Source organism: Pimephales promelas, chromosome 2 (assembly GCF_988280905.1).
Source record: "Pimephales promelas chromosome 2, fPimPro1.hap1.1, whole genome shotgun sequence".
Taxonomy (NCBI): domain Eukaryota; kingdom Metazoa; phylum Chordata; class Actinopteri; order Cypriniformes; family Leuciscidae; genus Pimephales; species Pimephales promelas.
In genome coordinates, this window is record NC_142770.1 from 25,220,783 (window position 1) to 25,238,185 (window position 17,403).

At 40.8% G+C, this 17,403-nt stretch overlaps 1 protein-coding gene across 2 annotated transcripts in view; it reads left to right on the top strand.

The window, feature by feature from the left end:
* The window catches only part of mark1 (MAP/microtubule affinity-regulating kinase 1), a 71,008-nt gene that overhangs the window by 18,226 nt on the left and 35,379 nt on the right, over positions 1-17,403 (top strand). For both annotated transcript variants that reach the window (XM_039657258.2, XM_039657259.2), the window contains exons 2-4: positions 6,481-6,684; positions 7,919-7,972; positions 15,770-15,818. In XM_039657258.2, coding sequence (XP_039513192.1) covers positions 6,481-6,684; positions 7,919-7,972; positions 15,770-15,818 — 307 coding nt within the window. The remainder of the gene's footprint in view (positions 1-6,480; positions 6,685-7,918; positions 7,973-15,769; positions 15,819-17,403) is intronic.

Genomic DNA, 17,403 nt, shown 5'->3' on the forward strand with positions numbered 1-17,403 from the left:
ACAACTTTACAGCTCAAACAATAAATGCTTTTTGCTTAATAAATGAGTCAAATTTTTGGAAATTTTATGTGTCACATGCTTTTAAACCATCCCATAGACCACTACTGTAAACTGGGATGAGTGGAAACTAACATTATGCCACAAATGCTGTTAATGAAGCTTGAATGCAGACATTCATATAACCTTCATTGAGAAGCGGTGAAGACGGCGTATATTTACTAGTTTAAAAGGAGGACATTAACAATAGAGGAGACAGTGAAAGTAAGACCACGAGGGAAGGACTTTCCTCAAGTGTTAGAGTGGTATTGTGTTATAAGACACAGGTCATCTAGTGACTCAGCAATTATTCACAACAGGCTCTTCCAGTCACGGTTTCTGGACACTCGTCAGTTCAGTCGCTTTGTCTTGAGACAGTCCTGACATTGTGTTTCTTGTCAGGGTAACACTTTTAGTAGTTTGTGTTAGGGATGGGTTCATAAAATTCCCTTACCTATTTTGTAACTGCGGGTTACTGTAAATGATTCATCCATATTTTTGACCTTCCAATGTTTTATATAAAAATCATGAAAATAATCAAACCGGACCTTCCAGTGAAACGACAGGCTTCTTTCAGGTCACGCATGCAGGACTTCTCCAATCTTTTAACGTGTTTAAAACCAAGCGGCAAGCATTTTTTACTCAAATCTGACACTGATCGCAATTTGTTGCACATGTGTAAACCAAGCGTCTCTATCTTGAACCCAACACGGAAGTGACTGAAACTGCAGTTCATCGACTGGTCACTAGAGGCTGGCTGCAGAAGAGAGTCAGTCCCATAGACACCCATGTTAAAATGCCCAACTTTACAGCAGAAAAAAACATGTTTACAGCCTGGTGCTAAAAGTGTTTTTGGTCTATATAGCTAATTTTGCCCTTCATGACGATTATTTTATGACTCATCCGTTTAAATTATATTAAGCCTTAAAGTTCTGCGTAATTAGGGGTGTGGCCACTTGAGTGACAGGTGGATTGCCGCTAATGTCACTGTTAGCCGTTGCTGTTAGCGTTACGTCTCCTCAGCTAATCCGCCTCGCTGCACGTTTTCGTTTATCCGGTAGTGACGGTGGCAAGATGGCGACAGCCGGCTTCGCCCACTTTGGGCTTCGGAAATGCTCTTCAGAAACTCTACGAGTGACGTCACGGATACTACATATATATTTCTTCACAGTCTACGGTTTAAACCAAGCTCATGTTCATCTGCCTCCACTTTTGAGGGCAACTCCCACATCTCAACATCCAGTCAATACAACCTAGTCCCGTCCTAATGCAGTCTACTGTTGCTAAATTGCCGGATTTGCTTGATTATTAAAAAGAGAAACGAAAGAGAACTCAATTCAGTACTCTGTAGTTTTTATACTGATTTTTAACGTGTCGATTTTTTACTTACATTAGTTACCCTGATATTAGTTTTTGCTGTGGTGTCGAAATTGGTATTGTGAAATAAATTTGACTGACATCTAAATTGTTTAAGGGATGAATTATCTGATACAACTTCTCTGTTTCAGCAAATGAACAGCATACTTTAAAGTCAAATTTATATAAATTGTGCTTTAAAAAAAAATACACTTTTCAAAGCAGCTTTACTGAAAAAAATAGATTTTAATGTCCATCTTAATATCTCCATGCCTTAAAGTTGCATTTAGCTTTGAGAAGGGGACAATAATATAGTTTACATTTTAAAGTAGGCTACTATATTTCATGTGGTCTTTGTTAAAATTCCTCAACTTCCCATTATTTGGCAATTTTCGATTTTGATGACTTTAAGGTCTTTATAAAATATCTTCTTATTAAACGGTCTGTACACTTACAAAGTTCTCAATGCTTCGTGTTTTGCATGTATGGAGCCTCATTATGTTGCTGTGTTAGTGTGGGGCTATTTTGAGCCTTGTTAGTGGTATTAACAAGTGATTTCTTTTTACTTATTAATGCCCCCATATACTAGCGTACACGCTAAACAGATTTTAGAGATAAAACTCTTTACATTCGATTATCATGAAAACAAATCTCAGAGAACGGTCGACTAGGTACCGATGTTTTATTAGACCAAAGGTTCATTTTGTGCCAGAATTCTTCTTTAACATGTTCACCATGGGTTTTCCAGAGGAGTTTTTCAAGTTTTGTGCCCTTGCATCTGATTTGAATGTGAGCAGCTCTTGATTTTCCTCAATTCTTATTTTATTGATTGTTTTATTGGATATGGGAAGTCATTTTGTACAAGGCTTTTCCATTCTAATGCAGCTTAACCAATCTTATAAAACGGTTAGTTCCAGTCCTGGATTCTGATTGGTCAGTAGCTGTGCTTTATTCATGATAACACACGGCAATGATCGCTTCACCCAATGGCTCTATGTATCACAGCAGTTCCTGTGTTGTGTATATTTGAGCTTTCCTGCATATTACACATTGGAGTGTTGTTGCTGTTCACGGTCAGGGACTATTTTTTTCCAGCGGAAGGAAGGCTTAGTGATTTTACCGTATGAAAGTTGCACTAATACAATTTTTTTTACTTCAATATTTGCATTGTGTGGTAACCGTTTTATAAAAGCTATAAGGTACTCGAGGCAAGTGCTGTACCGTGAAGAAGTAACGGCTGAAGGGGTTACTCCGCTTCGCGTCGAGCCTAACAACGCCCTTCAGCCGTTACTTATTCGCGATACAGCACAGCCTCTCGTACTTCATTGCTTACATATATTCTCATGACGTTCAAACAGAGGGCTTTTAAGATGGCCAAATCATATCAGATTTCCTCAGGTAATGAAGCTTCGCTGGTATGGACCCAGTGCTGGTAATGGATTCTGGTGTAAGTGCTCGCTCCCTGTGGTTTGGGGTGAAGGTTTCCGCTCATTTTCCACTTTATCCAGGAGCTTCTCTATATTTCTGATATAGATATAGATCTCTGCTGTGGTCTAGCTGAAGTTGACTAACTCCTGCGCCATGTTGATGTTACTGTTTGACTGAGCTCAAAGGGTCAATAACAGAACCAGGGGTTAATTAACAGCAATTAACGGATGTTGTGATTGCTGAGTGAAACAGCTTATCAAATAAGAGCAAATGTAGGGCTTAATTTTGTCTGTGGGGAACAGACTGTAAAAAAATATGGAAGTGCTGTGCTGAAGAGGGCCTCGCGCTAAAGTCACAGCTGACTTGACTAAAGACAATAGTTAAAGTTCATGTTTTTGCCCTTCAAAATACTATATAATTTAAAAGACATAGCTAAAAGTGAGATTATGTGTGTTGTGATGCTGTATTACTGATAGTTAAAAAATGTATTATGCAGTACAATATGCTTACAATATTGCTCTGAGCGTGTGTGTGTAGCACGTGAAGTTCGTAGAGAGCTTTATTCATATTTTGTCATATTCATATTACCTCAGAAGTTCAAGTAAATGTGCTGGAAATCCGCGCTCATTCGGTCTCTTTATATAGACGTTTTTATATCTGAAAACTCCAAAAAGCAACGAAATTGTCAGACATCCATGCCACGAGTGCATGTACACAGATGAAAACCGCTGAAAACAGCGATGTTCTCTCGATACTTGACAATAGGTATAATGCCTATTAAATTGTAGGAAACAATCCCGAAAAATGCATAAACACGGCAGAGATGGCAAGTTCAGTGGCTGGGATTAGCTTAGATAGTAACGTGACCACAGACAGCAGACAAACGGCTAGTAGTGACATCAGCGGCAATCCACCTGTTACTCAAGTGGCCACACCCCTAACTATGCCGAACTTTAAGGCTTTATATTATTTAAACGGATGAGTTATAAAATAATTCACCCTCCTCACAGTCGTCATGAAGGGCAAAATTAGCTATATAGACCAAAACCTCTTTTAGTACCAGGCTGTAAACATGTTTTCTTCTGCTGTAAAGTTGGGCATTTTAACATGGGTAACTATGGGATTGAGTCTCTTCTGCAGCCAGCCTCTAGTGGCCAGTCGATGAACTGCAGTTTCAGTCACTTCCGTGTTGGATTCAAGAGAGAGACCGGAAAGGTGCATTTGGTGGGGAATTGATTGGATGGTTGTGGTTTGTTATTGGTGGATCTGATAGTGTGACGTGATGCTTTAAGAGTGGGATGCAAGACGCAGCTTTTAAAGCCTTTATACTTTCATCTAGCACAGCTCACATTGGTACAATTTTCTCAAACAATCAGTGTTGCTCAAAGTTACTTATATTGTGACACTCCCTAAAAAGTAACTAATAGTGTTACTTTGTTACTTTTTATGGAAAGTAATGTATTACTTTTGCTTTACTTTTTAATAACAATAAAGTTTTATGTTTGACAAATGTAAAGGCCAAATGAAATGGCAATTACTCCTGTACAGTAGAGGGCGCCACTCAGACAAACCAGGAGAAGAAAGACTTAAACACTTACTTGAAAAAAATAATAAATTAATAAATAAAAAACCATCAGTGTGATGTTATTGAAAGTAATTTTTGCTTATTAGTATGTTTGAATTGTATCATCGAAGGTCAGCAGCAAAGAAGTTGGTTAATGAAGTAAGATTAAATACATAAAGCATTTAACATTTAATTTTTGCAGGATTGCATAATGGTTACTTGAAAAAAACTAATCTTATGCCATAACTCCAACACTGGAAACAATAGGGGGAGATTGGAGACAAATCCTCGAAGCAAAGTGGCGTAGAAGCAGTAGTTTAGCAGACAACGTCAGATCATAACGCTATACTTGGCAAACACTTCTCAGAAATATTTAAAGATTGTTTTAGAAGAACATGGAAACTTATGAGGATTTTTAATTAAAAAAAAATATGTGTATTTCATATTTTTTTATTTTAAAAATATAAAAGAAATGACTAAATTAAAGCTATTATACAATCAGGGTTCCTTGCGGGGTCTTAAAAAGCCTTAAAAGCTTTGAATTTATGAATTTGGAAATAATACCTTAAGTAAGAAATAATAAGAAGTCTTGAATTTTGATGTCTGGGTCTTAATTCTTAATTCTAATTTAGAATTTTATGGACAAAAACGAAAATAATGATAAACTTTTCTTCAACGACATTTTTTCACTGACGAAAACGAGACGCTAACTAAATAAAACTTAGTTTTGAATGACAAAAGCTATGACGAAAATCTATTGACATTTTCGTCAACGAATAAAAACTGTTAGATAGTGTCAATCTGGGAAGCGATCCAGTCAGAACTGATGTCCTGCGTGTGTGTAGCTAATGTTAAAATACAACTTAACATTGTTTGGCAAACTTTCTTGTGGCCTACTGAAATGTCTTTATTTTACCTGCTTGACTTATCTTTTACCCATTCCACATTTGAAAATAAATGAACACAAGTCGAAGGATTTTGTCTTTCTTTGCTGGTAGGGATGTGAAATAGGTATTCATTTTTTTATGTAAATGGTCTTAAAAAGGTCTTAAAAAAGATTTGAATTTAACTTGAAGAAACCTGTAGGAACCCTGTACAAATAAATAATACATTTATTAGGAATAAAAATAATATATTATGTAAAGATACTAAACTATGAAAGTACAGTTATGTTATACAATAATATAACAATAATTTTACTGAGAAAAATGACATAAATGGGTTCTTTTGTCAGCCATAATTTTATGAATGACTTCTACTCACAGTTATTTTGTTTATTTTCGTCCATAAAGTCAAAACCAAAGCAAACAAAAAATAAAACAAAAGTCTATATATATAATCAACTAAATAAATTACCAAAACGACCCATAGTGAGCAAAAAGAAGTAGGCAGAAGCCATTGCTTAGTATTACACCTACATTTCTCATAATTTGAAAATGGATGTTCATTCAGTCTCTCAGTAGTTTATTAATTATTAACTGATCCACCTGATAAGCATCTCAAAAACAGAATATGGCCATTCAACGATATCTTATCAACAGCTGCACAACAAATGAGAAATATAACCGCTCTTTAAGTATTTTTACGTCACCGTCATCAGTGTCGTAACAAACAATAGCGCCCCAGCAAACAAATTTAGGTTCTGGTTTAGTAGGTTAGTAGTAGAATGTTAGTTTTTGGTTCCCAGAACCTTCCTAGAACTTTCCCTTAAGGTTAAGGGAACGTTCCTGGAACATTCTCCTTACGTTATAAAAATTGAACCTAAAAATAACCTACATGGAACGTTCCTATAACGTTCTTGTTTGGTTCCCCAAAAAATTCATGGGGCCATTCGGGAACGTCAGGCGAACGTTCTGTGTTTGCTGGGACACCTGTATATTGAATATAAAAATAATATTTACATTTATGTTTGATCCACTGACTGTGTGTAAATATCTATTGGCGAAAAAGCTGTAAAATCTGCATGTCGTTGCATTGTTGAAAGTGCGTGCTTCACTAAAGTTACGAAAGCGGCTTGCACACGAAATTGAGTCTAGTGAAGTCTCTCTCTTTTCAAATGTACTTTGAATTGATCTCCCTGTCTTCTCCTCTTCCAGCACACGTCTGTGGATGGCTATGCGGACACACCAGCGCCCCCCACCAAATCAGCGAGTCGCCAGAGTCTCCCGCGCTGTAGGAACTCGGTGGCGTCCATCACGGACGAGCAGCCGCACATCGGGAACTACAGACTGCTCAAAACCATCGGCAAAGGGAACTTTGCTAAAGTCAAACTGGCCCGCCATGTTTTAACAGGAAGAGAGGTGAGCGGATACCTACTTGTTAGAGCCCGACCGATAAAGGATTTTGAAGGCCGATACCGATACAAATATTTTTGGGTTTTAAAATCCGATATATCGGCCGATATTTTTTTTTTATTAAATATCGTTGGATTTCACACACGTGTAAAAGAAAAGCTAACTTTTCTGCGCAAGACACGTTTGATCCTTTTTCTCTATGTCTAAATATTCACTCCTCACAAGTATAACTTACATTTTACAATGCAGGGACTGTAACTAGAGATATGCTAGTTATAAATACAGTAATCATTACTTTATTTAGGCAGAAAAAGTTCATTGTGGTTTCTAAGCTCATTAATGTTAACGTTAGCGGTCTTCCACTGATGATAGTGGCATTAGCTAGCTTTGTGGTTAGCTAGTCTATGATGCGCCATAATTTAGCAATAGATAACGTCATACTGCAAATTGTAAAACATACATTTTCAATATAACAGGCCAAGGAGAGATGATTTAAGCGTGTTTCGTCCATTTTTAGTTTATTTTTTAAATATTCATTTATCGGCCATTATAACTGCCGATACCGATATTATGGAAAATGCCTAATATCGGCCGATAATATCGGTTTGGCTCTACTACTTGTAGATGCATAGTGTGCTTATTCGAGGTGTGACACAGCTTAAAGGCGTCAGCGGATGCCCATTTTCCACAAGCTGGTATGATCATGTAAAGTTTGTAATATACTTCAGTTAAAATTCGTCAATGGCTGTGTAAAACAACACCCTTTACCTCCTCAAAAACAGCTCTGTTCACAGCGACCCGTTTCAGCACAGTGAGCAACTGCTTTTCTTCTTCTGTGGTAGCGTACTGGACAACTGTCAAACTCATGCTTCCTGCACTCACGGGTAACATTTAGAGCGCCAACCACAGTTTGGTTTTACATGACACTATTGTGGGGTAAATCTGAAATAGATGGTGCACTTCTAATATAGCAGTTATTTCACAAAAATAGCTGGCACTATACGCTTGTCCTGTTGAGCTCTTGAGTTCAGTTCTCCCTCGGTCAAGCTGAAGAGAACAAGCACACTCGCTAGTGCTCGAAACGCCATGCGTCCCTCAACACGCCACATCTCTCTTCCAGGACCGACTCAGACTACAGACGACGTTTTGCTCTGATGCTCGGAGAGATGACGATGTATAGGCTATATGTAGGAATCTATAAATATAATCATTTGACGGTAACACGGTGTTTGTCTTTCAGGTAGCGGTGAAGATCATCGATAAAACACAGCTGAACCCCACAAGTCTACAAAAGGTGAGACTTCAATGTTTGTTTGACTTCATTCTTTTGATATCACATGTTCTTTTGTGACTTTCTTCAGTATTTCAAAGGTTAATTAAGTTTTTGAAAGTAATTAATAGACTGAAAAGTTAATAGCCTGGGATGGGGAATTATAATTTAAATACGGGTGAGACGGTCCCCGGGAACGTTTGTATGGTAATTATATCGATTATATTGACGACACTGACTTTCTGTGCGTTTTGTGTGCAATATGCACTTGATGAAAGATGATGGTTCGTTTAAGCGGGATATTATCTCACTGCTGAACAAATGCAAACCTGAGAGGATGCTTTACTGGACAGAGAATCCGGACGGATAGATAGATAGACGAAAGACGGACGGACGGACGGACGAATAGATGGCTAGATAGATAGATAGATGGATAGATGGATGGATGGATGGATAGACGACTCACAGACAGACAGATATACGAAAGACGGAAGGACGAATAGATTGATGGATGGATGGATGGATGGATGGATGGATAGATAGATAGATGACAGACAGACAGAAAAATAGATAGATAGACAGACAGACAGATAGACGAAAGGCGGACAGGCGAATAGATGGATGGATGGATGGACGGACAGACAGACGAAAGAAGGGCGGAAAAATAGATAGATAGACGGATGGATGGATGGATGGATGGATGGATAGACAGATGGATGGATGGATGGATGGACGGACGGACAAACGGACGAATAGATGGATGGATGGATGGATGGATAGATGGATAGACGGACGGACGAATAGATAGATAAACAGATGGATGGATAGATAGATAGATAGATGGATGGATGGACGGACGGATGGATGGACGGACGGATGGACGGACGGACAAACGGACGAATAGATGGATGGATGGATGGACGGATGGACGGACGAATAGATGGATGGATGGATGGATGGATAGACAGACGGACGGACGAATAGATAGACAGATGGATGGATAGATAGATGGATGGACGGACGGACGGATGGACGGACGGACGGACGGATGGATGGTTGGATGGATGGATGGACGGACGGACGGATGGATGGATGGATGGATAGATAGACGGACGGACAAACGGACGGATGGATGGATGGACGGACAGACGAATAGATGGATGGATGGATGGATAGACAGACGGACGGACGAATATATAGATAGATGGATGGATAGATAGATGGATGGACGGACGGACGGACGGACGGACGGATGGACGGGTGGATGGATGGATGGATAGATAGATAGACGGACGAATAGATAGATGGACAGATGTTTTAACATTGCACAGGTTTATCCAGTTTCTAGCATGTTCATAGAGCCGGAGAGTCCTCTGTGTGAGAGTCCACTGAACATTTAAATGTAATATTTCCATCCTTTCTCTCATTGCAATTCCTCACAGTGCAGATTATCCAGAGCGGTTATACAGTTGTGACTTTATGAAAGACAGCGTCAAATGGCACCTTGTCAAGCGTAGATTTCTTTTCTCCGTCGAGGCATTTCTATCTGAGTGAGTTATATAAAAAGAGGTTGGCCTTTTGTCTTAACAACCAATGTCACAGAATCATACTATTCCGATTGCTTGATTTAGCAGCGCAGTGTAGTCCGAATGTGTGATTCCTGCACCTAAAGCAGTGCTTCGGCCGCAAGTGACCCCAACTCATGGATTCTCTAACTCAAAAATGTTGATCCAAAAATGGATTTGCGATAATAATACATTGGAATAAAAATGCAAATACTAATTAGTTTCCTAAAAATGCCCCTCATGTCCCGTCGTTCAGTAGGAGCGTCGAGGGTTGCAAGTCTTAAATGAGTTCCCTGAGATGATCCAGGATCAGACGGTCCTTCTCGACCAGCTTCCTCGTGTCGGTCAGGCCTCCTTCCTCAAGGACGTCACAGTCATGCTTGGAATATGCTTTTCATGCTTTACGACTTGAAAGATGTGTTTTATTAATGTTCCAGTTGTTTCAGTTCTGTAGAGTCAATTATAATCTCATTTGAATATGTTAATGAGGCCCCTCCTCCCTGTTTTGATTGATGTGCACATTAGCATCGCTTGAACAGATGGACAGTGAAACAGCACTTGTCTCACGTCTCGACAGCAAGATTAATGACCACACACACACACTGTCATAGCTTGTATGTAAATACAGTTGTCCCCCCTTCCCCCAACAGCGCTCATCCAGTTTCTTTTTCATATTGTTAAATTGTTTTAGGTCCCAAATGAATTCTCTTCCTGTGTCTTTCTTCTCCCAGTATCTGTAATCATCATGCTGGAATATGATCCAACACTATCTGCGTGCATTCACATATTTGTATAAGTACAAGTAGGACATTCCCCCATCTTCCAGTGTTCATTTTGTGATTCCAAGTGAGTCTGAATCAAATTCCCCACGGATTCAGGTGGTGTGTGTTAAACTCACTTTACAACATCATTCGTCATGAGTGTGTGTGTGTTCAACCTCCATGAGTGACGGGGAACTGCTGCGATGACGTCTGTGTAAATCAGGGGATTGAGAAGCACACACACACACTACAGGAAGTGTCACGCTTGTCAGTGTCAGAGAGGAATGTTGCTGTGGCTGTTTTTAGAAATATCTCTGTAAAAATAGAAGCTCTGCTGATTGTTTAGCAGCGCAGACTGCCAAGAAGAAACACACTTTCTGTTTCCCCTCCTCCATTTCCTTTCTTCACTGTTGTTTTTGCCGTTTCAAAGGACAGGAAGGATGTGTTCAGAGGTCAAGAGGTCACATGAGAAGAGATCACTCACAAACTTCATGATATATGGCTCACCAAAATGATTTGTTTGTTTTATAAATCATTATATTATGTGCACTTTATTGATTTATGTTATAATCAATTCAAATTTAAACTAAAACTATTTTTAATAAAAAAGTATTTTTTTACTATTTGCATACTATTCTCATAATGCAAATTAGCAGAGGCACTTTATTAGGGCTTGCAAAAACTTTTTTTCAACAAATTGTCAAAGTGCTTAACTTTCATAAATGCTTATTATCATAATCTAAAAATTATGAGATTTTTTTTTTTACATTTTTTTTTTTTTACCAGTTTTTAACTGTATAATTTAGAAATGACTGGAAACAGTTTAAAATCCTTATTTATATGATTTGTTATTTTATAGCAATCAAAGAAAGAAAGATAAAGAATAACTGTTTCTGGTAGTTGCAATGAGGGTGAATGAGGGTTGATAATTCTGCTTGATGAATGCAGTCAACATTACAATATCTGTAGAAATGGAGAAAACAGGATAGTTGACTGACTTCCTTGCTGCAGTAAAAGCTCCACATGAGACTGGTTCATGAATAGTTCTCATTTAAAAAATGAGATTACAAATAGAATGCAAAAAGTACAAATAGAAAATGACAAATAACATTATCTTGTCAAAATTGTTTACTTATTATAGAGGTTGACTTTTAAATTCATTTACGGTAACACTTTAGTTTAGGATCCAACTCTCACTCTTAACTAGCTGTTTATTATCATGCATATTTAATAGGATATTGGCTGTTTATTAGTATTTATGAAGCACATATTAATGCCTTATTCTGCATGATCATATTCTATATCCCTTAATCCACCTGATACCTAAACTAAACATCTACCTTATTTACTATTAATAAGCAGTAATTAGGAGTTTATTGAGGGAAAAGTCTTAGTTAATAGTGAGAATTGGAGCCTAATCTAAAGTGTGACCAAATTGATATTTAACATAACATTTTTGCTGGGTTATACGAGTCTTAATGTTAAACATTTGATGTTTATGTTGTGTTGGTGTAATTAGTTGAAACCAAGCGTGCCGCACAAGCCCTGAAAAGTTAAGCCAAAGTGCCTCGATCGCCCCCTGGTGGCTGGCCCTTGTATGGGTCATAAACCCCACCTCCCCATGTTATTCAACAGGGTGTGAGACCAACTAAACAATTAAATTATTTGGTTTCTGTCATTTGCTGTCATTTTTATCGCCCGATGTAAGTTCAAGTGCCTGTTTTTAAAATAAGTTTGTTTTTAGTTAGTTACGTGATGCTATAAAACAGTGGTGTAACGCCATGATTGACAGCTGTGGTTGACAGGATCTCTGTCACCGAAGATCCCGAAAAAAAGTCTGTTGGTGCTTCAGAGGACAGAGGAGATTGTATTTACTTTATTTTAACAAGTATCTTGCTGTACTGCAATCAACAGACATCAAAATTGGAGCAGAACGGAGGAACGGAGCAGATCGCTACTGCGCAGGTCTGGTCCCAAAATCGCTACTGGGCAGGTCTAATACCGAGATTGCTACTGCGCAGGTCTGGTCCCGTAATCGCTACTGCGCAGGTCAGGTACCGAGATCGCTACTGTGCAGGTCAGGTCCCGAGATCGCTACTGCGCAGGTCAGGTACCGAGATCGCTACTGTGCAGGTCTGGTACCGAGATCGCTACTGTGCAGGTCAGGTACCGAGATCGCTACTGCGCAGGTCAGGTCTCGAGATCGCTGCTGCGCAGGTCAGGTCTCGAGATCACTGCTGCGCAGGTCTGGTCCCGAGATCGCTACTGTGCAGGTCAGGTCCCGAGATCGCTAATGCGCAGGTCTGGTCCCGAGATCGTTACTGTGCAGGTCAGGTACCGAGATCGCTACTGCGCAGGTCTGGTCCCGAGACCGCTACTGTGCAGGTCAGGTACCGAGATCGCTACTGCGCAGGTCTGGTCCCGAGATAGCTACTGTGCAGGTCAGGTCCCGAGATCTCTACTGCGCAGGTCTGGTCCCGAGATCGCTACTGTGCAGGTCGGGTACCGAGATCGCTACTGGGCAGGTCAGGTCTTGGGAACGCTACTGCGCAGGTCTGGTCCCGAGATCGCTACTGCGCAGGTCTGGTCCCGAGATCGCTACTGGGCAGGTCAGGTCTCGAGAACGCTACTGTGCAGGTCTGCTCCCGAGATCGCTACTGCGCAGGTCTGGTCCCGAGATCGCTACTGCGCAGGTCTGGTCCCAAGATCGCTACTGCGCAGGTCTGGTCCCGAGATCGCTACTGCGCAGGTCTGGTCCCGAGATCGCTACTGCGCAGGTCAGGTCTCGAGATCGCTACTGCGCAGGTCTGGTACCGAGATCGCTACTGCGCAGGTCAGGTACCGAGATCGCTACTGCGCAGGTCAGGTACCGAGATCGCTACTGCGCAGGTCTGGTCCCAAGATCGCTACTGCGCAGGTCAGGTACCGAGATCGCTACTGCGCAGGTCAGGTACCGAGATCGCTACTGCGCAGGTCAGGTACCGAGATCGCTACTGCGCAGGTCAGGTACAGAGATCACTACTGCGCAGGTCTGGTCTTGATATCGCTGCTGCGCAGGTCTGGTACCAAGATCACTGCTGCGCAGGTCAGGTCTCGAGATCGCTACTGCGCAGGTCAGGTACTGAGATCGCTACTGCGCAGGTCAGGTACCGAGATCACTGCTGCGCAGGCCTGGTCCTGAGATCACTACTGCGCAGGTCTGGTCTTGATATCGCTACTGCGCAGGCCAGGTCTCAAGATCGCTGCTGTGCAGGTCTGGTACCAAGATCACTACTGCGCAGGTCTGGTCCTGAGATCGCTACTGCGCAGGTCAGGTACTGAGATCGCTACTGCGCAGGTCAGGTACTGAGATCGCTACTGTGCAGGTCAGGTACTGAGATCGCTACTGCGCAGGTCAGGTACTGAGATCGCTACTGCGCAGGTCAGGTACTGAGATCGCTACTGCGCAGGTCAGGTACTGAGATCACTACTGCGCAGGTCTGGTCCTGATATCGCTACTGCACAGGTCAGGTCTCGAGATCGCTACTGCGCAGGTCTGGTCCTGAGATCACTACTGCGCAGGTCTGGTACCGAGATCGCTACTGCGCAGGTCAGGTACTGAGATCGCTACTGTGCAGGTCAGGTCTCGAGATCGCTACTGCGCAGGTCAGGTACCGAGATCGCTACTGCGCAGGTCAGGTCTCGAGATCGCTACTGCACAGGTCAGGTCTCGAGATCGCTACTGCACAGGTCAGGTCTCGAGATCGCTACTGCGCAGGTCAGGTCTCGAGATCGCTACTGTGCAGGTCAGGTCTCGAGATCGCTACTGCGCAGGTCAGGTCTCGAGATCGCTACTGCGCAGGTCAGGTCTCGAGATCGCTACTGCGCAGGTCAGGTCTCGAGATCGCTACTGCGCAGGTCTAGTCCCGAGATCTCTACTGTGAAGACTCAAGTCCCAATATGTCAGCGCCATATCGGACACTGGCGGCTTCACTTCTCACCAATGGAAGAGAGTGAAGGGGCGTCGTCCACAGTCTGTGGTTGAAACGCAGAGGCGTTTTCTAGAGTGACATTCCCACATAGATCTGTTTGTGATCCCAAACAACACACTTGTGTTTAGCCTGTGGTGAGAGAGATCAATCCGTCCGTCGGTGTCTCTCTGGCTCTGTCAGACTGATGGAGGCGATGATGATTCCAGACGTCTGCTCATCACTAGCTATGCTTCCATACACCGGTTTTTATGCACATTTTGGGATATTGCATAAAAAAATCGACATGCTCATCATAAACTAGATGGAAACACATTTACTAAATAAATTTCTCAGTGTGCAACAAAAACCTCGAACGATAATCTGATTGAATAACTGGGCTTACCAGCGGACCAATGGCATCGCCGCATCTCTAATGTTGGTTTGGTGTTTCTGAATCGTTTTTGAATTATTTGGTTTGGTTTAATCACATATTCATTTGCCTTCGTATCATATAAATAGTTTTTTTTTAATGTGTGGAGGATATATTTTGGTGCATCGTGGCAGAGATGAAACGGTCGCATCGCGTGTCCTTAACAGAAAACACTCCTGTTGTTGCTACTATATAAAGAGCGCCTGTCTTCAAGAGTGTTTTTGTGTGTACGGCAGCTTTTGGTTGGAGAAGAGAAGGATGGAGGGACACGGGGAGAAACCAGGAGTAGTGTTTAGGATCCAGTGTTTCTCTAGTAGTTTTGCTCAGTGTCTCGCATAGGCTTTTGACTGGTTTATTCTGTCTGAGAGTCACACACTTAAACGACTCGTAACCGACACGCAAAGCAACCTACCAGTTTGTGTTTTGAATGTCATGTTTACAGCTGGGCAAATATGAAAACAGAGATTTGAAGTGCTTCAAAAAATTCTCACACATATTTCTGAATTAGTGCCATGAACCTTGCAAACTTCGGCTTCTTCTGAAGTGCTCACTGGAGCTTCCTGGGACCTCTAAACGCTACTGTGTTTCTTGTTCAACTTTATAGCTTGTTGTTTATAGGGCTTAAAATGTATAACATATAGTTTTATCAAATTTAAGGCCTTAAAAAGGCTTAAATATCTTAAATGATATAAGAAAATGCCCTGTTATCATTGTAAGAGGTCTTTAATTTGGGGACGTAATAAAGGTAATCCTGATGGTTACACATCAACTTCCAAGTCATGTTTGAAAGTAAAAACTTGATAAAAAATTCAATCATTAATAGTTTTGACTAATGCCTTTTCTTAAAAAATGGTTTAAAAGTTGAAATGTGAGGTTTATCATTTTATAAATCTTTGTTTTTGTCCAGATCTGTTTGTGAACTGTAAAGTTTTTATAGTCATTTTATGGTTTAGTATTGCCATCCTTTGCTTATAGATTATTCATTTTATTTGTGCAGGTCTTAAAAAGCCTTAAATTGGATTTTAAAAATGGATTTTGACCAGTACTGTATGTTTAAAGTTAAACTGCAGGATCTGCGTCTTATCTGATGTCTCTGTCTCTGTGTGTTCCCACAGCTCTTTCGTGAAGTGAGGATTATGAAGGTCTTAAATCATCCTAATATAGGTAAGACATCATTCTCATATTGTCCTTGAGGTCTAGATCACTTGTGTATGTCAATTTCTCTTGTTTTTTGCATCAAAATCAGGTAATAACTTCAGTCGTCATTTGTCCCTTACAGTGAAATAAACATTTGAAATGGTGACCCCAGTTATGATTGCACATGAAATGCAAAATTCAAAATACTTTAAATGTATGTTTTTTCTGCCTATGTTACATTAGGAGAAGTATTTATGGATTTACAAAAATAATACATACAAATGACCTTTGTATTGATGTCAACCCAAAGCAGTGTTATTTTATTAGTAGTCATTTACTATTATGGTATTTATTCATATTTTGGACTAACTTTTATTTCTATATTTTCACTTTTCTTTTTAACTTAAAAATAGATTTTTAGTGATTTTGTCATTTTATTGTAAAAAATAAAATACTACTTCTATTTAGCTTTAATTTTGAGTAATTTTAGTTTTAGTTAAAGGGGCAGTTCTCCTGAAAATATCAGTTCTGTCATGATTCACTCGCCCTCGTGCCGTTCCAAAACCATGCCACTTTAGTTCATCTTTGAAACGCAAATGAAGATATGAGAGATTTCTGTCCAAAACTCTGACGCTTCAAAACATTCATAAAGAGATGGTAATCCATATAATCCAAATCTTTTGAAGATACACTTTATATGATGAACACATTTAATATGGTCTTTTACTCACAGATAAAGCTTGATCAGCGCACACACACCGGAAGCTCAAGCGTGTGACGCGCGAGAACAAGACGCCTCATTGGTTCATCATATACACTTGGATTAACCCGCCTGATTGATATGGATTTATGTTATTTTCCCTTTAACAATATCAACACTGGTGTGAGGCCCCAAAATTACATTTATAACCCCAGATCATGACCCCCGATCATTATCGTAACCCCCTTCTAACTGGAAGTGATGTCTGTTGCTTTAATTCCCAGCTCAGTGTCTTCACTCTCCCTCTCTTTATCCTCGGATAACTGGATTATTTATACTCCTAATGGAGGGGAATCACAGGAGAGTCGTTCAGACTCGAGCACGATTAGCTCTACGATGTCTCAGCTCTTCTGTGCCTCTCTTAACATCACCAGACTGTGTTTTCACTTGGCTATCGATCACCGTGACTGGCTGTTTCTGCTGCCGGCCCGCATGCGTGTCAGCGCTGGCGTCTGATTGGCTGAGACTGAGCTGGATTGTAGATTAATCAAACTAAAAGCTGTGATTACACACCTATCCCTGCCACTTTCCTAACACACACACACACAGGAAGCAGTCAGCCGTTATTAGTGTCTGCTCTCCGCATACAGTCCCTATGAAGTGGAAAGAAACTGTGACGTTGTGTGTGTTTTAGCATGTCTCCATAACAAGCATCCCTAGCGTGCGGTTTCACTCCTGAGAGAGTTCACGCACAGATCTGGGGCCAGTTGCATGCATACACCTAGCTTCAGCTAACAGTTATACAAGAGGGAATCACTCTCACTTTTCCATTCATGTTAGACCAGGCTACCGTATGTTCCTGACTTCTCACTGATTTCGAGACAGCGCTACACTTGTCGCTCTGAATGCGTT